The sequence below is a fragment of the Camellia sinensis genome, chromosome 2, assembly GCF_055761805.1.
Source record: "Camellia sinensis isolate YWXY chromosome 2, ASM5576180v1, whole genome shotgun sequence".
NCBI lineage: Eukaryota > Viridiplantae > Streptophyta > Magnoliopsida > Ericales > Theaceae > Camellia > Camellia sinensis.
The window spans coordinates 199974825-200000692 of record NC_138962.1 but is presented as its reverse complement, the minus strand read 5'-3'; the positions used below and the strand labels follow the sequence as shown (position 1 = coordinate 200000692).

Here is a 25868-nt window from a genome sequence, read left to right as displayed (position 1 = left end):
TTTGTGGGGTCCCAAACATTTTCTGTTGCTAGCCATACTCATTTTTTTTTTTTATAAAAAGATTTATGTGTTGTTTGGAATGATTTAAATAAGTATATTTTTTGACTTTCAAAAAAAAATATGCAGAAAAGTAAAAGAGTTAATGTAACTCAAAAAATAAAATAAAAAGATAAATAAATACACTTTTGCAGTGCACCTCAAATATCCTCTTAGAAAAAAAATATTTAATTCATAAGACTGGTAATGGTGAAATTTTGATCACATTTAATTTTTTAGTTGAGTTTGAGATAAAAAGTTTTAATCCAACCAATTCAGCCTGGCCATTTATAAAAATTTTATTTTAAATTTTTTATTATTTAATTACAAAAAAACTAAGAAAATAATAAAGACAAGAAAACATTTCTTGAAAATTTATATTTATTTTATAATTGAATTTTGTTATCATTTTAAAATTAAATAATTGTTAAAATTGTCTAAATAATTTAATTGTCTTTCAAGATATATTATCTATTGGGTTCAATGGGTGGTGAACTGGTGATTTAAAAATTTGTTTAGGGCTGGGCTTGTGATGGTTAGACTTGGCCCAATGCCTAGCCCAATTGATTTTTGTCGACCCTTTTTGTATATATTTTTTAATTTTTTTCCTAATTTGTACTCGGTGGTGGCTCTTTTACTTTTTAACTATTGTTGAACTTTAATTGTCTAATATAAGATAATGTTTGATTGAGTTAAAAAAAAATAGAGAAAAAAACAAAAAAAAAAAAAGAAAGAAAGAAAGAAAGAAAGAGCTTACGGTTTGTTTTGGGAACATGATTAAAAATAACTTTTTGACTTTTTTGACTTTTTTTGAATCACATCTCCTCTCTATTTTTTTTTAAATTTTTTTATATATATATATTTTTTTAAAAAAACTAAAACTTTAACTTTTAACTTACTTTTCAAAACAAGCCTACATAGATATATAGAGTGGGAAGAATAGTTAGTCTTTGGAAATTCTAGGAGAAGTTGTCAAAACCAATGCTTTGAATACGACTGGTTTGGTAAGGATGAATATGCCATGGAAATATTCTTAGCAGCTTACAAGCATGCTGTCATCAATTTATATGTATTGACTTATTTGAGTCAATTTTAAGTTTTCTTCAAGAGTTAGGTCCATGTATGAAGTGGTGTTTTTTAGTGATTTTTTTAAACAAAATATGAGGTGAAAAAATTGAAATGTTTAAGAATAATTTTTTGATTTTTTTTTATGAAAAATTGTACAAAAAGTAAATAGAAAGAAAGAAAAATTTTGACTTTTTTTTTTGCATGAAATATTTTTTTTTTAGCTTTTTGACTTTTTAATGACTTTTGGTTAAAATATTTACATGTCAAATGACACCTTAGTTCAAAAAAAATTAGGTAAAAATAAGCCAATAAAAAATTTAATGTTAACAAAAAAACAGTTCATTTGACATATTTTTAGTTTTCTTACACTACTCTAAAGACTTTTTTAAGTAGCTAAAGGTGATTTATTTGTGAAAAATCATTAATCCTGAACAACTTTTTTTTTTTTAAATAGAAAAATAGGCTTATAATCCAAGTTATAAGAGCTTCCAAACGAATAATCAACTTTCAACAAAAAAGCTAATACTAAAAAATAAGGTTGTAACTTGAATTGAGTGAAGGTATATCAAACTCAGCCCGAAATGTAAAGAGATTTGCTCAAACTAATGCCGAAAATTCTTAACAACAAATTTCTACTATATCATATAGTTCTAGCATTTCTCCCTTAAAAAAAACACACACACACAATTGTTTACAATTATGGGTAAAGAGAGAAATATTGTATAAAGATTAATACTAACTGTTGTTACAAGAAGTGACCTATGTATAGGCCTATAAAGGAGTGTTCACCAAGTAATCTAAGGAAATATGTAAATATAAAAATACAATATTATTAAAATATGAAAATATAATATTATAAATATTCTACAAATAAGCTCCGAGTGTACATGCCATGTTTTTGTTTTTTGCTGCTCGTTCTCTATTTTGTTTATGTGTTGCTGTTTCTTTCTCTGCTGTTCTTCTCCTTTAGGTTTGGTTGGTTCCTTGCCAACCTTTCTATTCTTGATTGGTGCTTGCGTATGATAGTGCTTGCGTGGTCATGCCAACGTAGTTGGAATGCATTCTACACCTTCTTTCTTTATTGATACTTGTATTAGTGTCCTATTTTGTACTTTTGGATTCATCGATAAAAAAAATTTTACTGATTGATATATGTGTGTGTATTGTTATAGTTTTACTTTTTATTAGGGCAAGATTATGTATGAGTATAATTGAAAGAACTTAATGAGATCAAAGTCTGACAAATTGAGAGGTGGTAGAGAGAAGTGACGGTACGTAGAGCTCGTTTTTCTAATCTCTTGCATGGTCAGTAGTGCTATAATTGTAGTCTTAAAAATTCCTTCACTTGAAACTTCAATTTCTTCTTTTCCTTCTCGCATGCCTTTTTCTCTGACAACTGGAAACATCGTGTCTATGGTGCTTTCACATTCTTTGACAAGCTTTGAGATGACATCAGTTCTAAGGAAAGGTTACTGTAACACTTTCTGAATATAAGGCGAACGCAACAACCCACCAGTTCTCTTGTCATATTTCTTCAAGATCTTAACCAACCCTATAATACTCAAATTGTATGAAGTTCTCTCATTATTGATTGACAGTTTTGTAAAGTGACAAAGACACACAACAATGACAGCTCATTATGAGAAGATTTTGAATTATGGTGAGTAGTAGTAGTCATTGAACTGTCTTTTTGGCATATAGTTTAGGGTTAAGTCAATACTGTTGTGATCAATTTTTTTCTATCAAAAGTTGCAAATTAAATGACGTGTCACTGCTGCAGTGGTGCAATAAACATACTTTTTTATAGATTGTACCAGTGCATATTTATTTATTTATTTTTAAAAGGGAATAATTTTTTAAATTATGTTGGCTTTTTGACTTTCGAAGGTTATTATTGTAATTGCAAGCGTACCAACAAGGATCAATCAGTCCTTATAGAAAATTAATTGCCAACTAATTATCAGACGATTGTGCTTTAGTTCGTTCAGCCTCAATGAAAAGGACTTTTACTGGTGGCTTGATTTAGAAGAATTAAGTAAAGTAACAATTAAATGAAGAATAATTGAAGCATTTCATTAAAATGAAAAACTTACAATGATCCAAACTTAGCCTTGTAGAGGTTTACAACAATAATCTACTTGAAACTACTCCTATGAACGAAGTGCAGTGCATGAATTTAAAGTACAGGAATGTAAAGAACAGGAAAAGTAAGACTGGAAATGTAAAACTGGAAAGTAAATATAAAACTAGAAAAGAAAATAAGTAGAATAAGACTGGTTTTTTGGATCTGAGTCTGGGGCTTTTTTCTTGGGCCTTCTCTGCTATTTATACTTCTCAAGGATGACCATCAAATTGCATTTCCAACCGTCGAACTGCTCCTCCATGATCGCTTGATCAGGGTGCCTTATAATTAACTCCACTATGCCATCCCTTGCAGTTAGGCTTCCCTCCTAATTTTGAATTTGAATATGAGTAACCGTTGAAGCCACATCACTTTGCATCTCTTTGCTGATCCAATGCTACTCAGATCTTGTAATAACCAATACTAACTGTCACGTGTACGATTATGATTGAAGACTTGAATAGTCTTCCTGTATTACCCTTATTCTGCCACGCGTCGAATTGTAACTGGCTTATACAAAATATGTAGCCAACATTACCCCCCGCACTAATATACCCAATACTTGGTGATATTAGTGGATCAAGGTCTTTTAACCACGTCTTAGAACATGCATGGGCTTTGCATTCTTCCAGAAATGCAACTGTCATTCATCATCGGCATTAAACTCTCCTCCAATCTTTTGAACACCCTCACCACCTTAGTATTCGAACAGACTGATACATTTTTTATGGCCGAATCAATTTTCTCCTCCATTGATCGAGCACACGAAGAGTCATCTGATGATGTTGTTCCTCCTCGAAAGAACCTCCATACATTAATTAGCCACCTTTACCCACCTTTCTATATTCAAGTCATGGAAGCCTTTGCAAACTATCAACCCTTGGACTACGAACACATTGCCCTCAATCCTTTGATTCAGAAAGTTACGAATATGGACATGGGAAGTTTTTCTTCTGATTCACCCTCGGACTACGAACAATTTGCCCTCACTCTTTTGATTCAGAAAGTTGCAAATATGGACATGGGAAGTTCTTCTTCACAATCCTCTACATGGGATAAGGTTGTGGCTTCTTCTTCCTCTAGGGCTTCTGATTGGGCAAGCTGGTCGGAACCTGAGGCCTGTAATTTAAGGGAGTGAATTAACCATCACTTTGTCGAGTTCACTGACTCTTTACAATTCCTTTCCTATGCGCGAAGCTCGATGGTTTACCCTTACGTGCCCATCAACTAACGACGCAGTTTGGAGGACAATCTGCTTGTAGCATGGTACACATCCTCCATACCTACAAAGATAGTGCACGCTACCCGACGCCCAAAAGAGGCATAAGGGTACAATCCATCGTTCTTAGCCTAGAAGGCAAAACTTTGCTCTTCTGACTGGCTTGATGATATTAATGCCCTTGTTCCTTCTACCCTTGCTCCTTCTCCTGAAGTGGAATCTTCCATACCTCCTCCTCCACCAAATCGTTGCTGGACAGAGAGACTACGACTTGCCTTCTCTGCAGATAAAGTCTTTCCTCCTTACAAGCCTCCACCTTCCCCTACTCCAGCTGAGCGGAAGCAAGCCCAACTTCTGCTTGCAGCCTTCTCTCACGTGCCTTTCAATGTTCTTAAGAACGACATCCCTCTCAAGAACCTTCGATGGGCTTGTGACATTCTGACTCGGGGTCACGTCCTCAACCCCCTCACCCAAGCAGAGCTTCACATGTTTTTGGACCAACTCCCATTGCTTCTTCACTGGCATCGAACTTCTATGGCCACCAATCAATCTTTGGACCAACTTTCATCCCTTCGAATTCATGCCCAGTACGAAGCAGAGAACCTCATTGAAGAATTCGATAACTTTAAGAATAAAGATTCTGCGTACTAGGATGACTTAGATATGGATGAGTTGGAACAAGGATTGAGAGACATAGCGTTCGAAATAAAGGCTGAAGAGCTCTTCTATGAAGTGAGAGCACATCAACTTCAGCAGCCAATCTTAGAAGAAATAGAAGATAGAATAAAGAAAGAACAGAAATTCATTGATTATAGTTAGACCAAATTTCATGATCTTGTTATTTATTCTATTCTTATTTTTATGAACTTGAATTTGTACCCAAAGAGGGCCATTCGATGTAATTGCTTTTGCTTTAATACAACTAAGACTTTTCCCTTTGTTCGTTTGATCTTGTCTCCGTTTGTCTTTAAAAGCAAATTAAGGGCTTCAAACTGAACAATCTTATCCTTTGAATCTGGACTCAATTGGTTTAAATGAAACACTAAAATACCAACATGAACTTTTTCAATTTATGGAATACAGTTGACATTTTGCTGATTTCATTAAAAATCAGTGCTTCGAATTCAACAGTCTTGCCCCTTAAAGTTTGTTTTAATCATAACCAAAATATGGTCATGGTTAGTATGATCAATCAGTTTTAAATTGACCATTTTTGCTTTGAACAACAGTCCATACTTTTAAAAATATGGAAACCCCTTTTGAGGACTGCACTGTTTTAGTCTGAAAAGACAATCTTTTCTATATATATATAAACCAACTATTGGTTTTGATGTTTCAAACACCAATTCTTATCCTTAAGGGATCTCAAGTTTAGCTTCGAAGGACACTACTCTCATTAAGAAACCTAAAATAGGTCTTTAATCCCTTTGAAGTAAACAAATACTTGAGTATTCTTACATCCTTAGGTATAGAATGTGCTTTGAAGTCGGCTTCTCAGTTTCGAAGCCGTTGTTATTTGACTTTTGGCACCAAAATCTGGTTTCGAAGCCAAACATTTTACTTCGAAGCTGGCATCAACAACTGGGATGTGTTTTTCCCTAAAAAAGTATCAATATTGAAGGAAATTCTTCATATCTGTACTTTTTGTACTTAACGAATTACGCGATACATTTTTCAGACACAAAGGTTTTTAAAACCCTTTTATTTCGTGTTTTGAAATCACTCACTCGTTTAACACACAAACCCTTTATCTCTACTAACCTTCCACTTCTCTCTACTCCCTTTCCCAACTTCGTCCCCTGAGAAAGCTTTCAATCAATGGCTTCTTCTTCATTGAAAATACCAGTTGTAGAGCACGCGAGCCCATCTGTAACCTTGAAAAGGATCATTGAGGCAGAATGTGAAAAGTATTAGGCCGGTGAGAAAAGCACCATCGACGGACGCATCTTCATCCCTCGACGTCATAAGCAATAGGACTATGTGCTTGGGCCCATCTTCAAGGAGATTCTTACTGAGCTTCCAGCGTTATATCCACGTCTAGAAGACCATTGTCTCCTTTACGAAGGTGGTCTTGACTGGGGAAATTGGAGGATGAACCGTCCTCACCGATGTTAGCCCACGGTGAGACCGGAGTGGCAAGAATGGTATGATCGGGTTGTCCCTGATAGGACTTTGGACCTTCAAGAGCTCTGCCTTCTCAATGCCTTCAACTATTCAGGTTTACTATCTCAGAGGACCCTTTCTTAATTCCTCCTGCCCTTTGCTTTTGGAATTCTGCCTTTAATTTCTTCCAATTCAGATGTGGGATGATGGCCCCTACTGTTCTTGATATTTTCCATCTATTTGAATTATCCCCCATTGGTACCCCCATAAGACTAGATTATCCTGACTTACCAATCCCCTTTTCCCTCCCCTCCCTTAACTCATCCTATAATAACTTTGTCAAGGCTGAGAATAGAAGAGAGGGTCCTGTAACTGATAGAGAATTCTTTTCTTTCATACTATATTAGCTTTACAAATTCCTTTTCTGCACTTCTTCTCAAAGAATCATTCCTGAATTTGCCCCTCTTGCCAAAGCCCTTGTCCTACAGAAAAAGGTGGCCTTAGCTCCATATGTTCTAGGTCATGTATATAGAGCTTGTTCTCTTTTTGATGAGAAACCCTTAGATGCGAATCAAGGAGGTCCATTTTGGATACTTCAGCTTTGGCTTTTTGCTTATTTTGCTGAGCTACAGTCTAAGTGCCTTAAATTTTTTGAGCCAAACCCTCCCACTCATGGCATGAGGCTAGCCAATGCTTCACTTTATCCTTCTACCTTTGCTTTTTACCTCTCTTTCTTCCACCAACTTCCAGCTTCCCTTCCTTCTTACAGCTTTCGTCCCTTCAAACCCATTACTATTGGCCCATCTTGGTTGAAGAATTTTCTAAGTGATAGGCTATGTGTTTCACCTCCTCACAAGGATATATGGGCTTCTATTCTAATCCCTATAGAGCTATTTATTGGGACTATGAACCCCAGAGCCTACAAATGCATTGCTGAGCCCTATTGTCCTGCTCAATTTGCTAGACAATTTGGCTTCTCACAAGGGGTCCCAATACCTCTCTGCAGTAACACCAATTTGAGTCTTACTAGCAGGGATTTAAAGGTTCGAAGGTCCAGACTAGAAGAGGCAACTTCTAAGTTTATACAGGATTTGATCGATTTTGAATATATCCTTTTCATTCCTCAAGGTAACCTATTGAAGAGGCACCAAAATTGGTAGGTGACCAATATGGAAGTATACTTGGCCATTGCTCCTCAAGACTTATTAATGGTGCTGGATGTGCCCCAATCCAAGCCCAAAAGAGCTGGAGTTGTCATTTCCACTGCTCTTACCACTTCAGTTTCTGTGCCTGCCACCACACAATTTACTCCTGTTGCTTCTACTCTTCCTAGAGTTACTCGGGCTGCCTCGAAAAAAGGTATATATCCTTGTTTCTTCTCCTTTTGCCTTCTTTATAATGCCTTTTAGCCTTATCTTTAGTTCTTTGTGAAGGTGGTGCGGGTGCTTCACATGGAGATTCTCCTCAGAAGACCCAAGCTTTAAATCTTCTCAGGAGCAAACAACAAAAGAAGAAAAGGAAACTTTTGCTTGATCCTGAAAAGGAAGCACCTGAAGTTCAGGCAACAGAAGAAGAAGAAGCAGAGCAAGAGCAAGAGACACCCTTAGAAAAAAGAAAGAGAGTGACTATCTCTTCTTCTGATTTGGTTCAAGATCCCACTTATGAGACAACTGCCAGAGTAATAGAAGAAGAACTCACTTATAAGGAATTTGAATCTCAGATTGAACAGAGAGAAATTGAGAAGGAGCAAGCAATACCAATACAGAGAAAAAAAAGAAGGAAGATGACTGTCTCTCCTTCTGATCTGGTTAAAGACCCTATTCATGAGGCAGCTGCCAAGGTAATAGAGCAAGAACATTCTAAGGCCATAATTGTTTTTCAGAGAGATGAAAAAATGCGGCAGCAACAACTGTTAAGAGATGAAGCTTCTGCTGCTGCTACAATCCAAAGAGAAACTGTAAGGAGGCAGTATATTACCAAGCACTATTCTCTTCGCAACCCTCCCATTGTTACTACCACTTCTGAAACAAGTAGCTTCTTTCATGTCTCTATTCTTTTCCCTTGTCAATTTCTTGGTATTGAGACTTGACATTACTTTGTATTTCTTCTTTTGCAGCAACAACTACTGAGCCTATTCTTTCAATAAGGACTCCCTCAGTTTCAGTTGAAGTGGAACAAACTCAAGATATGGCGACCATTCAAATAATTCTGCCACTTCCAGGCCCTATATTTTCTATACCCTTCCTAAGGCCAAGTATTCCTGCATCACTTTCTTTTGGCTTAACTCCATACCTTCCTTATTTGTCTTTTGATCTTACTTAATTTGGTTCCCTTTTGAGCTTTGTTTCTCCTTCCCCTTCTAAGGAAATTCTAACTATTACCTCATCTTCAATGGTAACTGATTCCCCTATAGAGGGTGCTGGCAGCTCTCCAACTTATGGTCTATTGCCTTTGCCTGATTCCAGCCCTTCTTTCCTTGATCTATTGGTGGCTAGAACCATAGAGACTGCTGAAGATGCTCCGCCCATTTCTCCTATCCCTATGCAGTCCTTTGTGCCTTCCACCAAAGCTCTTTCTGCACCCTTCATGTCCACGGATGAGGTAGACATCTTCGAAGCAAGGCTAGCTAGTCTCTTCAACATGCCTTCTACCTCTCCAATGGCTAGTGATGAAACTAAGCCATTAGTTTTGGTTGATTCTCTACTAGAAATTTTTGAGAGCTCTTCCTCTAGTAGTAAACCTTCTTCACCTTTGATAGACTTGGACAGCTGCCTAGAGCTATTGACATCTTTTTCGAGGATCCTTTTTGAGGCTTTACAGAGGCCTATAATAAGAAATGGCTTCCTTCAGTGCTGCAAAATCGTTGAGCAATCCGACATGATTGTCTCCAGTCATTTATCTCATGCAACAGCCACTATTGACTTTTACATCAACATTTGCCACGCTGCCAAGGCTGTAGAGAAGAAACTGGTTAGAGACCAGAGCTTTGTTTCCACAGTACATACTGAAGTATCAAAGCTAAAGGAACAACATTCCTCTGTCTCTCACTTTCGAACCCAACTACTGGAGAAGAAAGCGCAACTTGAGGAGGAGCTATCTGCAGTTAACCAAGCCTTAATCCGAACTAACACCAAGTTGCAGATTACTAATCAAGGACTGGCTGACCGAAAGTAGGAAATGACTACAACCATCCAGTTGTTCTCATCATTTAAGAATATAACATCCATTGTAAAAGAACAACTGAGACATTGTAATGACTTTTGAGCCAATTTATGGCAGAATGTATTCAACTCTTTATGAGAAGCAAATTCTTATTTATCATTTGAATATTCTCATGTTCTTTAACATTTATTCTATTCCTTGTGTTTCCCATATAGTTGGAAAATAAGGCTTCAAATATCTGCCATTAATCTTTTTGCGATGTACATATCCATTCAAATTTCTCAAATAGTATGCTCCAAAAACTTGATATGGTCCTTCCCAGTTAGGTGATCATTTACCAAACTTATGGCTTTTAATCTCTATTGAGAGTATTGTCTTCCATACCAAATCACCTTCATCAAAGCCAATGTGTTTGACTTTTTTATTATAGTTTTTGGCTACTTTCTTCTTTTGAAAAAGAATGCTATTTAATGCCCGAATTCTAGCTTCATCTATGTTTTCTAACTCCAAGCACATACTCTGAAGGTATTGCTCAAGATCTAACTAGTCTTGACATCTTACCCTTAAGGACATAACATTAATTTCCACAGGTAACACTGTATCATGCCCATATACTAAGGCATAAGGAGTGACTCATGTGCTTGACCTTGGGGAAGTTCTATAAGCCCACAATACATCCAACAATAAGTTATGCCAATCCCTAGAATTGTCTTCCACAACCTTTTGTATTTCTTTTTTCAATAATTTATTGAATGATTCAGCTTAACCATTGGCTTGTGCATAATAAGGGGTGGAATTAACAAGGCTAATTCCAAACTCTGCCATAAAAGACTTTACCATTTTCCCATCGAATACAGTCCCATTATCAATAGTTATAGTTTGTGAGATACCAAATCTATGGATTAAATCCTTAATGAATCCAATGACCTCAGTCTGGTCTACAGCCTTGTATAGCTTAGCTTCGACCCACTTAGTGAAATAATCAGTGGCCACCAAAATGAAACAATGATGCTTCGAAGAAGATGGGTGTATTTTCCCCATCATATCCATGGCCCATCCTCTAAATGGCAAAGGCTTCACTACTGCATGCAAGTCAGTTATGGGCACATGCCTTATTGTGCCATGCTTTTGACATGCCTGGCAACCTCTTGCATATTCTATGCAGTCTTTAAGGATAGTTGGCCAATAGTAGGAATGCCTTCGAAGCAACCATCTCATCTTCACACCAGGCTGATGAGCACCACAGATGCCTTCATGAACCTCAACCATAGCTGTCAATACTTTTTTTGGGCCTAAACATTCCAGCAATAGACCATCTCCCCCCCTTTTGTAGAGAGCATTACCATATATCATGTATTGCATAGATTGTAATTTAATTTTTCTACTGGCCTTTGAAGATGGGCCAGCCAAATACTGCATTATTGGATGCCTCCAATCTTGCTTGTAAGTCATTATGATTGACTTCCAAGACCACATTCCTTTTATTTAAGGGTGGTATTAATTTCTGAAATGTTGTTTGGCTTATGTCCTTTTGAACATTATCCCTTCTCTTGAAATTCGAAACTTTTTGAGCCATATCATTAGCTCTATTATTCAAGAATCTTAGGACATGAGTTACATTTGATATTTGAAATTGGAAAAGCAGATGTAATGCAACAACATAGTATGGCAACATGTTTATACTTTGACATTTGAAAATCCCTTTCACTTGGTTAACCACCAATTGAGAATCTCCAAATATGTCAACTGCATGAACTTGTAATCCAATAAGAATTTCTAGTCCCACTATTAAGGCTTCATATTCAGCTTGATTATTAGAACAAGTAATTTCATCCACTCTGAAACCATGTGTGGTTTCTACTCCTTGTGGTGACTTAATCACTATACCAATTCCAATTAGGCCATTGGCTTTTGATCCATCGAACCACATTTGCCATGGCTCAACATTAACCATACCAAGTTCCATTATCTCTTGGCTTTCTGTTTGAGATGGATGGTCTGCCAAAAAATTAGCTAAAATTTGTCCTTGTACTGCCTTTTGGGGAACATATTCTGAATGAAATTCTGATAAGGCTAGTATCCATTTGCCAATTCTTCCCCTCAACATAGGTCTAGACAACATATACTTAACCAAATCTGTGGTTGCAATTACCAAGACAGTTGTAGGTAAAAGATAGTATCTTAATTTCATTGCAGCAAAATATAATGCAAGGCACAACTTTTCTACAGCTGAGTATTTACATTCACAAGAATTTAAAAACCTACTAAGGTAATAAACAGCTTGCTCCTTGCCTTCTTCATTGTCTTGGGCTAAGAAAGCTCCCAATGAATCCTCTGCTGCAGCTATGTATAACTTCAAGGGCTTCTCACCCTTTGGTGGCATCAGCACTGGAGGGTTGGCCAAGTAGGCTTTGATTCCTTCGAAAGCAATTTGATGCTCTGCTATCCACACAAATTCCTCTTCATCTTTTAGCCTTAAAAAGGAAGAAAATACTTTAGTTTTCCCTGCAGTGTTAGAAATGAATCTTCGAAGAAAATTAACCTGTCCAAGGAACTTTTGTAATGCTTTCTTACTTGATGGAGGTCTGGCTTCAATGATGGCTTTGGCTTTATTGTGGTCAATCTGTATTCCTTTCTTGTGTACTACATAGCCCAAGAAGTTTCCAGATGATACGCCAAAAGCACATTTAAGAGGATTGAGTTTCGACTTGAACTTTCTCATTCTTTCAAAAGCTGTTTCTAAGTGAAACAGATGCTCCTCCATGGATTGAGATTTAACTACAATATCATCAATATAACACTCTAAATACCCTCTAATGAGGTCATGAAAGATAGTGTTCATAGCCCTCTGATATGTAGCCCCAGCATTCTTCAGACCAAATGGCATTTTAACCCATTCGAAGGTGCCAATATTCCCAGGACATCTGAATGCTATCTTGTGGATATCCTCCTCTGCAATGCAGATTTGGTTATAACCAGAGTGCCCATCCATCATTGATAAAAATTTGATGCCCCGCTGAACTGTCTACCAACAAATCCACTGTAGGCATAGGATACTCATCTTTTAGAGTTGCTAGATTTAAGTTTATGAAATCAATGCATACCCTCATTTTACCATTCTTCTTAACTACAGGCACAATATTGGATAGCCATTCAACATACCTGGCTGTCCTAATAAAGCTTGCCTTGAGTAGTCTGAGAATTTCCTCCTTAACTTTCTGAACCACTTCTGGACTCATTCTTCTTGGTTTTTACTTGTATGGCTTGAAATTAGGCCTCACAGGGAGCCTACGTTCCACTAACGACCTATCCAATCCTGGTAGTTCATTATAAGACCATGCAAAACAATCTTTATATTTCTTCAGAACAACCAACAATTGGTCCCTGTCCAGAGCATTCAAACAAGCACTTATATAAGTGGGCTATTATATAGAACCTTCCCCTAAATTTACTTCTTCTAAGGGGTCTTGTGTCTAAGAACTTACTGAAGCTTCTTCTTTGATTCCTTCTGCCTTCGAAGCAATCTTCTTGCTTTGTTCTGCTCCCAAGTTCCTTAATTCAACACCTTTACCCTCCTCTTCACGGACAAAGTCTGTCCATAAGGCTTCTTCTTCCTGTATCTCCGGGACTTTTGTTTCAATGTCCAATGCACAGTATTTATCAAGGGCCAAAACTCTGGCCTGTTGCTGCTCCTGCTTGCAGCCAATTATCATGGTTTCTTTCTCTTGCTCTTACACTTTCTGGACTATTGATTTTACATCCAATATTGAGAACTTAATTAGAGCCAAAGACTTGGCTTCTCGTGCTTCATCTCTTTGCCTACAACCAGGCATCATTGTCATCCTTAACGACAATCTCTTCATCGGCACTTTCCTAGACTAAGTGCTTCAAGTGTGTCACTTCCTCATCAGCCGTCACTTCGGCTGAGCCATCAGGTTTCCTTAGTATACTGAGTGGTGTCACTCCCTCAATATACAATTTGGCCTCTATGAAGTCTGCACAGGCTATAAAGGGTTGAGGATCTGCAGCAATTTCCTCTGTCTCCCCATTGCCCAAGGCCATCTTTATTTTCTGATGCAAAGATGAAGGCACAAATTTGTTAGTGTGGATCCAATCTCTACCAAGTAAAGCATTGTACTTAGCATTGCTGTCGATAACGAAGAATGCCGTCATGCAGTCCCTGGTTCCCACACTCAGGTTGATGGGCAGAATTCCCTGAGCCATTGGTTTGTCTCCAGTAAAGCCAGCAATGGTTGTGCTGGTTGGGATTAACCTGGAGTTTCTTTTCCCTAGTTTCTTCAAGGAAGATTTCAGTAGTAAGTTCACCGCTATCCCATTATCTACCAAGACTCGGTTCAATTGTATGCCATCGAAAAAGGCCTTGATATACAAAGGCTTGACATGCTGTGTCATAAAGTTCGAGGGATACTCAAAAGGATATGAGAGGTTAATACTCACCTCTTCTTCACTCTCATATTCAGTTTCCATTGGGGTAGCCATTCCGGATTCATCTTGCACCATACTCACTTGTGAGTCTTCACTAGAGACTAGAATTGGGTTAATTTCTTGCCTCTCCTGGTTCTCATCTCCAGCTTGGAATTCATGCGGTAGTATGTGTACCATATTTACTGACACTGAGCCAAATTGGATGGCTGGCTGTGCCTGTTTCTCCTTTTGGCCACCTTGTTCAGTTACTTCAGAAGCATCCTCCATGCTGCATTCTGGCACTTCATTACTAACAGACTCCTTCGAATGGTCTTTTCCGACTGGCTTTTCAACCAAAAATGTTTGTTCAGCCATGAAGGCTTCGAACATTTCTTCCTTAACCATTCCTTTCTTCTGGCCTAGGCCAACTTCTTCTTCTGTCACGCTATCACTCTCCATCAAAGCCTTCTCCAATCCTGCTAAACTGGACTTCTTTTTGGCTTTTAGTTCAGAGTGAACTTTGGCCAACTGTTCTCTACGGCAGCCCATTTTGCCTTGTAGAGTTGGTTTTAGAGTATGGTCTGACTTTGGATTCTTCTTTCCTTCTATCTGGACCAATAAAAAGCTCTCTCCACTTTCTTTCAGGTCTTTCTGGTATTGAGTGTACCTACGCTGAATCTTTCTCCTTTGTGATCTCGAAATTACTAGGACCATATCTGGTTCCTTTGTTTTTGGGTGTTTAAGCAATACCCAATTGTCTGGGGCCACCAAAGGAGGCTTGACCATCCTACCTTGGTTTCCAACAACATCTCTTTGGGTAGACACTTCCCTAGGTTTGTTCTGCATCACAAACCAATCTGGAACTCCAGGTACCCACGAACTTGCTGACCCAGATGTTGAATTGTTCCTTTCTTCCTTCGAAGCCATCTTCGAAGCTGGCTGTGAAGACCACTGCTTGGTTCTGACTTCATGTTTTGGGCCTAACTCATGCCTTTGATAAAGGTGGCCACTTTCTGTCGTGCGTGAGGCTGGTCTAGGGGGCCAATCTCTGGCTTTGTTCCCATAAACTGAACCCTTCTTCAGTCTTCTTTCACAATGACTGCTCTTCGTTCTGTAATAATTAGGTGGCCTAGACTCATATAAAGGCCTCTTGCCTTTAGAATGCATTCTATCGGCTGTTGGTTCAACTATTAATGGCTGCTGCTTAATACCAGATGGATATGGCCTTTTATTATAAGTATTGGTTGGTTTAGGACGTCTCTACACATCCCTGTAATATTGCTTCCCATCAATTGGAAGCCCTTTCAACCACTTATACCTTAGTCTGCACCTGGGACACATCCTTTGCATTATAACTGCCTCTAAAGAGTCGTCATCCAGTGCTTCTTCATCAGAGTCTTTCCTCTAGTGTGAGAAACCTTGTCCAATAGCTGGTAGATTTCCAATGTCTTTCTTGATAGTTGTCTGGTCGGCAACATGCATCTGCACAATAACTTCTTTCAATTCTTTCAAGGACAAGTTCTGGAAATCTAGCATAATGACGTTGGCTGCCACCTCTCCAATTTTTGGAAATGGATTACTGTCGATCCCCATGGACTTTTCTGCTTTGGCTGAGAATTTCAAACTTCATTTCCGAATTTGTTCTTGGATCCTGTCTCGAAAAACAATACCGTTTTTAGTCAAGTAAGACCAAGAATTATGCCATTTACAATATACTTTCCCTTTAAGTTCATCTGGAGATGGAATTTTGACTACTTTTGGTAACTTAAGGAAGTTGGCCGCAAGCAAATGATCAAAAATGTCATCTGCCTTAGTTAAATCGAAAGAGTATTTCCTATGAAGGTCTTTCTTTTTAAACTATTGGTCAATTGTTGTATCCTTATGAATTAATGCCTCACAAATCACAGGATCTTTCCCCACAATCTCTACTGCATCAATCTCATAGTTAGGATCTCTATAGTATGTCTTGTATGATGCATTATTTCGATCTTGTTCCTCCTCTAGTAATGCTTAATACCTAGACACCTTATAGGTTAGTTCTACCAAGTCTCTAAATTCAGTTGAGTCAAACTTCTTTCGAAGCCTAAACTCTAAACCATTTTGAGCCAATCTCACGAATTCTGGCTCTGGTAGGACGACCCTACATTTGTTTCGTGCTCTTTTAAATCTGGTAATAAATTGAGTAGCCTTCTTTTCAGGCCTTTGACTCAATCTTGCCAAGTCTGCCATGGAAACCTTTGGCTTCGATTGGAAGAATTGGGCATGAAATGCCTCTTCCATTTGTTCGCCACGTTTGGATAGAGCCAGGTGTAAGGTTAATATATCATACAAATGCTCCCCCAGTTAGGGAATTTGGGAATAGCCCTAACTTCATATAGTCATATTAGTAAATTCACCGCATTGAGCAGCAAACCTAGCAATATGCTCCACTATTGATTGGTTTTCATTCCCGTAAAAAAGGGAAAAATCTGGTATCCTGAAACCTCTTGGGTATTTATGTACCCTATCTACCCATTATGGGTATGGTTTCCTGTACACAGGAATCTAGACCCCCCGAGCCATCGATCCACACATTTCTCTAACAATGTTAGCAATTTGGTCCATAGGGATCATATTTTGTGCCTACTGAACCACTACTGAAGGGACAAACACAGGATTTGGTGGACAAACTTGTGCCTGTGGTCCTCTTGGTCCATAAGGTGGTATATTTGGGACTAGTTGTCCCTGTGGTGCAGGTTGCTGTTAGGGGTGTGGGTAACCCTTTTGAGCCTGTCTTGTGAAAGGACTTGCAAAAGGTGCTGAAACAGGTGTTGTGTCTCTTCCATTTGTAGGAAAACTTTCTAACCCCCCTGGTATAAATTCGAATAAGGGATTAGTGAACCCCATCGTGCCAGGTATGGCTTTAAACTTGGGATTTGGAACCATTCTTATGCCATTTTCTTGTACTGGGCCAGATCCACCAACTTGCATGGCTTCACTGTTAAATATTGAGGCATTTTGACCTGCTATAGGCCTCAAAATAGGTTCGTACCAAGATTGAGGTGATGGTTTTTCATAGTTCTGATTATAAGTTTGACCATTAGAATGTCCATTAACTTGCATATGCTGTTTATCTCTAGCCAATCTTTGCTGAGGGACATTTGAAACTTCCTCTATGTGTCTTGCGTTTGTTGGTTGGTGGTTATTCATTCGATCCAAAAAGGATGTTGCCCACCTTTCCATTGTGTTCATTAACAGCTGTCCCATGGCATCTACTAGGCCACCCCATGGATTTATTGGCTGAGTAGATGGAACAGTGGATGGTCCAATTCCTTGGTCTCGTCCAATATTATGAACATGTGGTACTTGTTCCGAAGTGCTGGTCTGTTTGACCATAGGTTCTGACAAAATTAGTGTTTCCACTGGATGTGTCATCACATTATCCTTTGGATTAGGTATCTCTACCTCTCATTCTACGCCTTCTTCCAAGCGTTCATTTTCTCATTGTCTCCTACGTCTAGCCATTTCAATTAGTCTCACTGGGCGTGGCAAAAATATATATTGGCTTTTTGGCTTTCGAAGGTTATTATTGTAATTGCAAGCGTGCCAGCAAGGATCAATCAGTCCTTACAGAAAATTAATTGCCAACCAATTATCAGACGATTGTGTTTTAGTTCTTTCAGCCTCAATGAAGTGGACTTTATTAGTGGCTTGATTTAGGAGAATTAAGCAAAATAATAATTAAATGAAGAATAATTGAAACATTTCATTAAAATGAAAAACTTACAATGATCCAAACTCAGCCTCGTAGAGGTTTACAACAACAATCTACTTGAAACTACTCCTATGAACGAAGTGCAGTGCAGGAATTTAAAGTACAGGAATGTAAAGAACAGGAAAAGTAAGACTGGAAATGTAAAACTGGAAAGGAAATATAAAACTAGAAAAGAAAATAAGTAGAATAAGACTGGTTTTTTGGATCTGAGTCTGGGGCTTTTTCTGGGGCCTTTTCTGCTATTTATACTTCTCAAGGATGACCATCAAACTGCATTTCCAACCGTTGAACTGCTTCTCCATGATCGCTTGATCAGGGTGCCTTATAATTAGCTCCACTATGCCATCCCTTGCAGTTAGGCTTCCCTCCTAATTTTGAATTTGAATGTGAGTAACCGTTGAAGCCACATCACTTTGCATCTCTTTGCTGATCCAATACTACTCAGATCTCGTAATAACCAATACTAATTGTCACGTGTACGATTATGATTGAAGACTTGAATAGTCTTCCTGTATTACCCTTACTCTACCACGTGTCGAATTGTAACTGGCTTATACAAAATATGTAACCAACAAATTTTATCATATGATGTATCAGTTTTTGGTATAAAAATTGAGTAATATCATTGTGATAAGATTTTGTACAAAATTTGTTTGCCATTGGACGTGACTTCTTACAAGTGATTCATGAATTTCTGTACAGTACATCAAAATTAAGGGTAAATTATGAACACACCCTTGAAATTTATTTAAATTACAAATTATCCTCTGTAGTTATAAAAATTACATTATGCCCTTTAAAGTTTCTAATTTCATAACAAATAGGTCCTTTTATTAATAAATCATCAAGTTAATTAACAGTTTCTAATAATGTTAAAAATTTTATTTCAATTAATAAATCAGAAAATTTTATTATTGTATTGGTGAATAGTTAGAAATTTCACTTTTTTAATTAATTCTATTAAATAAAAAATTCTGATAGGGAGGTATTTGTAATTTTCCAAACCACAGGAGGCAATTTGTATTTTAAGTAAATCTCAGGGGTGTATTTGTAATTTACTCATAAATTAAACTTTTAGAGATAAAAATTTAGAGACAAAATCATCTTTTAAGGATGAAATATTTTTATTGCAAAAAGTGTCATTATTGTATTTTTTGTGACGAAATTGAATATTCAATGATGAATTACTATCATTTTGGGAGCAAAATGTTGTCAAAAAAATATATATACATATTTTGTGGACCAAGTTATTTTGTCGCTAAAAATACATTTATTAATGACATTTTCAAAATTTTGACGCTAAAAGTTTTTTTCTTTACACTTTCGGAATGACCTTTAAATGACTATCTTTATAACAACAAAAATTGGCCTCCAAATTTTTTTGCAATAAAATTTTCACTTTTGGGACAAAAAAATTAGTCCTTGAAACTTTTATTTGTTGTAGTGCATAGGAGATAGGGTCTATCATTACAATTTTTTTTTTTTGATCGGCAAATATTAGTTGTTAGATTAGTACCTATTTGAGAAAATCTTCCTATCCTTGGCAAAGCACCTAAGTGCTTGCACTCTCTTAATTCAACTCTCCTAAGGAGAATTGAACCCATGATCTCCTTGAAACTAAGTCTTAAGAAAGGTATGGTGGCCAAATAGGCTAGGCCTAGTTGGTTGGATCTATCGTTACACTTGATAACATATCAAATGATAAAGAAATTTAATTTAAAATTTTAGATTACATTTTGATCATCAAAACTGGGAAGAGTTAAAGCTGGTTGAGTTGTACCTGTGTAATTGACATTGCTGTAATTCATCAAGAGCACCATTTCACCATGGAAATTGACTGTCTTTTCTGACCCTCCCCATTTTCTCTTTGTAATCCTCCTCTGATGGAAGACTACCATTTGGTCCCCAAATATCAATTACTCTCTGAATTCTCTGTTGCAATTCCTGGATCAACAGATAGTTGAGCTCAAGAAATGCAACTCTTGGATTTTGAATTTGTAGATAAAGAGAATAGAAAATGAAGAGGAAAAGAAAGAAGGAAAAAAATGGAAGAGTAAACTACACTTTTTAACCCAAATATCTATTATTAAGTATATAAAAAAAATTGAACTTTCTAAAAGACAAGAAATTTTAGGCTATTGTCTAACTTGCCTACATGTCTTTCAATGGGGAATTTATCCACAGCCGTTTCAAGGCACGATTTCATTTCGAATATTTGGAGAATATTCTCAAAGTTAGACTTGTGGTGGACTTAAAGGCAGAACTAAACCATTCCATCGATGCCTCTAAAACCGGAGACAAGCCAAGTCAAAAAATGAGCTTCCTTGTAACTTTAGCATTCCCTAATTTTTAACAGTTACCATTGAGTCAAGAGTTGGGCCAAGTTCAAAAAAAGAAAAAAGAAAAAAAGAGTGGGGCTTACCATTTTGGCCTAATAAGTAATTTGTTTGCCTTTGTCTCATAGATAAACCTTTCTTGGTCTTTCATCTAAAACCAAAAGTCTTTTTGCACGAAGGTCAAAATAAACCCAAAAACTCTCAAAAAAATGTTTTAGAGCTCTAAAGTAAGGATTCTAGAGTTGTTCTAATAATATGACAATTGTGTGGGTCCGATCTTGATGTTATATTTTGGGTTAATCTTTTTTTTCCCCCTTTGAAGCTGCCAGCTCAGTAGAGTTTTGTTTAGAGCTACCAATATCTCACTTAACCTTCTTTTAAATGCCTCACAAAAAAAAAAAAAAAAAAAAAAAAACCATAGTATACATTTCAAAAAACAACAATAAATTTTTCACCCTATGCGAGATAACAAAATCCTCTTCTTGTTCCATAAAGAAGGCATTAAATTTGCCGATCTCATTGTCCAACAAGTACACAAAGTCCTCTTCAGTCTTTCCATGCTCGTGCGATCCTTCCATCATTGAAGAAGCTGAAGAAATTAACCTAACGATCTTCTTCAAATCCTTGTACGACAAAATGTATACTATTATAAGACGGTGATCTCGTGGGTGGTGCTGAATATATTAAATAAAATATAAATATGCTGCTTAAGAATTTTTTCCCTATAAAAATATACTACAAAATGTATACTATTATATAAGCTTTATTCTCATTAGGTACAAAAATCTCAATACATAAAGTACAAAAATTATAATTGGAGTGTAGTCATAAACTCTCATATTGATTATCATACCTCTCTTTTTAATTTTTTTAATTTTAATTAAAAAAAAATAGGGACAAAGACAACAACTAAAATGTCCATTTTCAAAAAAAAAGAAAATTATAAATGTTTGTGATGTGTGTCACTTACAAAAGTTACAAATAACAAAATTAATGGTATGCACCTTAATGTAAAAGTCATCCTTTTAGTATAGGTAAATTACATTGCCATCTCTTGAGATATGTCTTTAATACAAGTAGTCTCCTCATATTTTGGAAATTATATTCCCTTTCTTAAGGTTTAAATTTCCATTACAACTTAATCCTTTCGTTAGTCAACCGTTAAGTTAACTAACGGAAAAAACTAATATAATAAATTAATTTTTTTAAATGTCTATTTTACTCTTATTAAAAAAACGTTTTTAAAAAAAAAATTTACTAAATGAGTAAAGAAAATCAGCAAGGAAAATACATTTGATACTAATATATATTATTATACTATTAAACATTTAGGTAATGTTATGGTACACAAACTTTTTCTTGTTAATTATCACAAATATTATAATTAGATCATTTTCAATCATAACTAAAAAATAATAATTATAATTAAACACCGCATAAGACATAACTAAATATATTTTGAATTATAACCAAAACAATGTTATAATTAACACCAACCACAGGGTGGTTGGCCTATTGGGTGATGACAGGGCCTGGAGGTTTGCTCACTCCCAGGTCTCAAGTTCGAATCCCCTAACCAGCAAATGCATACCTTGGAGCCACAGACCGCAAGTCGTAAGCCCTGTTTCGGAAGGCTTATTCGGGCTGTAGTAGTCTGGTGTACGTAAGCTGACCCAAGATATCCTACATAACAAAAAAATAATAATAATTAACACGATAATAGGTTATGGGTCCGGATTGTCTCTAGTCCAAATCTGGGATAGTCCGGTCCAATTTGACCCATTGGGCCTACGTTTTCAATAATCAGAATCGTTCATATTTTAGGGTTTGTTGAGTACATTATTCCTGTAAAAAAATCACGTCAATCGGATAACGGATATTATGTATTCGGATCACTTTTGTCTAAAAAAAATGGATGGTCAGAAAATTAACGGTTCATAAAAAAGTGATCCGAATACATAGTATGCGTTATTCGATTGACGTGAATTTTTATTGAGATAATGTACTAAAAAAACTCTAAAATATGAACAGTTCGGATTATCGAAAAGTGGCCCAAAAGTGGACCTAATGGGCAGGACTACACCCTCCAGTCCAGATGGTGGACTAGAGGCAAGCCCCAGCCTAGGTTATAACCAAAGACCATGATTGGGGAATATAAAATTTTCATAAACGATAAATTATTTATCAATTTTATATCGCAAACAAGGGTAAAATAGGCATTTTAAAAATTAATTTCTTATATTAGCTTTTGGAAAATGTTATAGGTTCTAAATTTTCTATCAAGTGAATGACCGAATATCTCACATGAGTGTGAAGTCCATAAAAGTGTAGATCTCATACCCATGTGAGACATTTGATTATTTATTTGGTCAAAAATTTGATATCCTTAACATTACATTTAATTTTTTCCGTTAGTTGACTTAGCAGTTGACTAACGAAAGGATTACATTATAATGAAAGTTTAAATCTTAAAAAAAGGAGATGTAATTTTCAAAATATAAAGAAATACTTGAATTAAAGACAAACCTTATTCCTTAAATTAAAGACAAACCTCAAAGGTATCATCAATGTAATTTACCCTTTTAGTATTAAGTAAAAAGTCATACATATATATATATATATATATATATATATATGTGTGTGAGAGATTAGAAAACTTATGTCATTTGTAATTCATTACAAAATTTTATAATATTGTTATAAAACGACATATCATACGCACTATTTTAGGGACGCACGTTGTGTCCATACCCTTCTTCTTTTTCCTTTTTTTCTTTCTCTTTTTTTTTTTAAATTTTTTATTTTTATTTTTATGAATTAGTTTAGTATTAAACCTTAATTTATTTTTACTTTTGAAAATAGTTGATTACCTAAAAGTCCTATTTATAAATGTTATGATAGTTTAGGTCCTATCTAAGATCTTTTGAACAAATAAGTCCTATTAAGTAAAATTGAGAATATAATCAATTTTTTTTTCAATTTTTAAAACTAAGAACGTTATTAATTTTGCATAGTAATGGTCAAGATAATTGTTTACTAACTGATAAAAAAAAACAAAGCATGAGAAATTAAAAGTTTTTACCCTTCTACTTATTGGTTTGATTCAACTATCTAATAAAACCGAAAATATTATCAGTTTTTTCAGTTTTAAAATTGAGAACATTATCAGTTTTTTCATTTTTAATTTTTTTTCTCAGTTTTGCATGTCAATGTTCTATCATCATGCTCCTTTATAGACACAATTTTTCAGTTTTGCACAAAAAAATAATTCAATTTTTTTTAAAAAAAATATCAGTTTTTTTTATTTTGCACACAATATTTTTTTTTTAGTTTTTTCAATTTGAAAGTTGATATATTAAAGTTTTGAAAATCAAAATAAATGTTAAATTATCATATTCCTTTATAAAATAATTATAAATGATGAACAATCATTATTTGAGTGGTTCTGCTACGTAGCTTGAATTTTTCGAGCTCAAAATTGGCCCGAATTCAAAATGACGTCGTTTTGATTTTTTTTTTTTTTCTGCCAGAAGAAGAACAAAGAAGAAGAAAAGGAAGAAGAAGAAAGAAAGAAGAGAAAAGGAGAGGAGGGGAGAGAGAGAGAGAGATCATCTTCATCATTAACCAAAAATCAAACCCACTCCAACACATCATCATCAACACGGCACAGAGGGAGAGAGAGAATCATCATCATCATCAACCAAACACATCATCATCATCACACATCACACATAAAGATCAACCAAAAAGAAAAATAGAGATCAACCAAAAAAAAAATGTAAAAATCTGAAAAAAAATTTCAACGCAGCATCCTCATACACAGATCGGAAGCGGAGATCAAAGATCGGAGGCGGCAAACATCTTCATCAACAACAACACCATCACCATCAATACATCATCATCGCCATCAACATCTTCCTCTTCCACCATCACCGCCTTCTTCTCTTCCTCCTCCTCTTCCTCTCTTCTTCCTTCTCTATTTCTCTCTCTCTCTCTGGGTTTGGTTCAACCTTAAAGAGAGAAACGAGAAGTGAAAGGGAAAGAAGAAAAAAAAAATCAAAATCAAAACGATGTCGTTTCCAAAAATCGGGCAATTCGGGGGAAAATGTTTCGAGTTACAAAACATTTTCCTTATTTTAAAGGCAATTTCGACTATTAAAATTTTAATAGGGCTTGAAAGTCTAAAAAATCTTAGTTAAGATTTAATGGAGTATAAATTCATAAATTATGTCTTGTGTGTAAATGCCCCATTATACAATCGGCTAATGTGACAATACTGTATCAACACAGTCCACCAGTTAGTAAGGGTGTGCGCGGTGCGGGTCGGTGCAGTTTGAGAGAAAAATAGAAACCGTACGGCGGGTGGCGGATTGATAAAAGTGTCACTAGAATTTGCCATTTTCCTTATCAAAAACCGGCGGTTCAGTTGGTAAATAATGACGGATTTGCCTTGGCGGTTCGGGCGGATTGGCGGTTTATAAAAAATATAATTCAAATTACAAAACTTAAATTAAAGAGTAAAAAAAAGATGAGAGATACCGTGATGTTAAGTATCTTGCGAAGCTTTCTTCTGATGCAGCAAGTGTAGCAACAACATGATAATATCAACGACTATGCCATCAGTTCATTACAAGCATATGTGGAAGCTACAATGATCAAATACAATACATAAAATTAATATCATTCAGGATTTACAATATATTGAAAATGTTTACTGTTGAAAAGTATTTAGATTGAAAAGTGAGCTGATGCAAGTTTGCAACATAGCCAGAAAAAAAAAAAAAAAAAAAAGATTGAAAAGTGAATTGGAATCCAACTTTATTTTGGATTACTGACATCTTGAATTCCCCTTGAGCACTAATGTAATACTATATTCTAAGGTATAGAACAACAAGCAATCTTAAGTAAAAAAAAAAATTTAGAATCTTATAAAACATGATTTAATAGCAGTGCGGGTCGGTGCGGTTTGGAAGAAAAATAGAAACCGGCGGATTGATAAAAGTATCACTAGAATTTGCCATTTTTCTTACAAAAAACCGGCAGTTCGATTGGCAAATAATAACGAATTTGCCTTGGCGGTGCGGTTCGATTCGATTCGGTGCGATTTTGGCGGTTCCGGCGGTTTCGACGGTATTATGCACACCGCTACCAGTTAGACTAATAATAATATAATAATAATAATAATAAAGATAAATTAGAAATATTTGTCTAATTTTGAAAATTATATTTTACCCTTTTAAATTTTTAATCACACAATAAACAATTCTTTATCAGGTCAATTAACAATTATTAATGATATCAGAAATATATTTTAATTAAAATTTAAACAATTTTATTATTCTATAGAAGAGTAGTTATGCTTTTTTTTCTATTAATATTGTTAAACAAAAAAATTTTGACAATAGAATTTTTGTAATTTCAAAACTATATAGGACAATTCGTATTTTAAATAAACTGTAATGACATATTTCAGTTTAAAAAAAATAACTAATAGATTTGAAACAATTAAAGGAAACTAGAGACTATTAACAGACAGAATTAGTGTAATCTAAATTCTAAAAATTTTCAATAAAAAATATCTTTAAGCTATCCCCTCTAAGAATTTGATTACAAATTGTTCAATCAAACGTCATTTACATGCCT

General features: G+C 35.7%; 1 protein-coding gene across 1 annotated transcript; it reads right to left on the bottom strand.

Moving 5' to 3' along the window:
• Nucleotides 1-2032: 2032 nt before the first annotated feature.
• On the bottom strand, nucleotides 2033-24155 carry LOC114258361 (SPX domain-containing protein 3). The gene is given in 6 exon segments (XM_082913338.1): nucleotides 2033-2656; nucleotides 19670-19728; nucleotides 19730-19833; nucleotides 20681-20899; nucleotides 21803-21908; nucleotides 24085-24155. Coding segments are annotated over 6 exon segments (927 nt in total). The 3' UTR covers nucleotides 2033-2288.
• Nucleotides 24156-25868: the final 1713 nt, after the last annotated feature.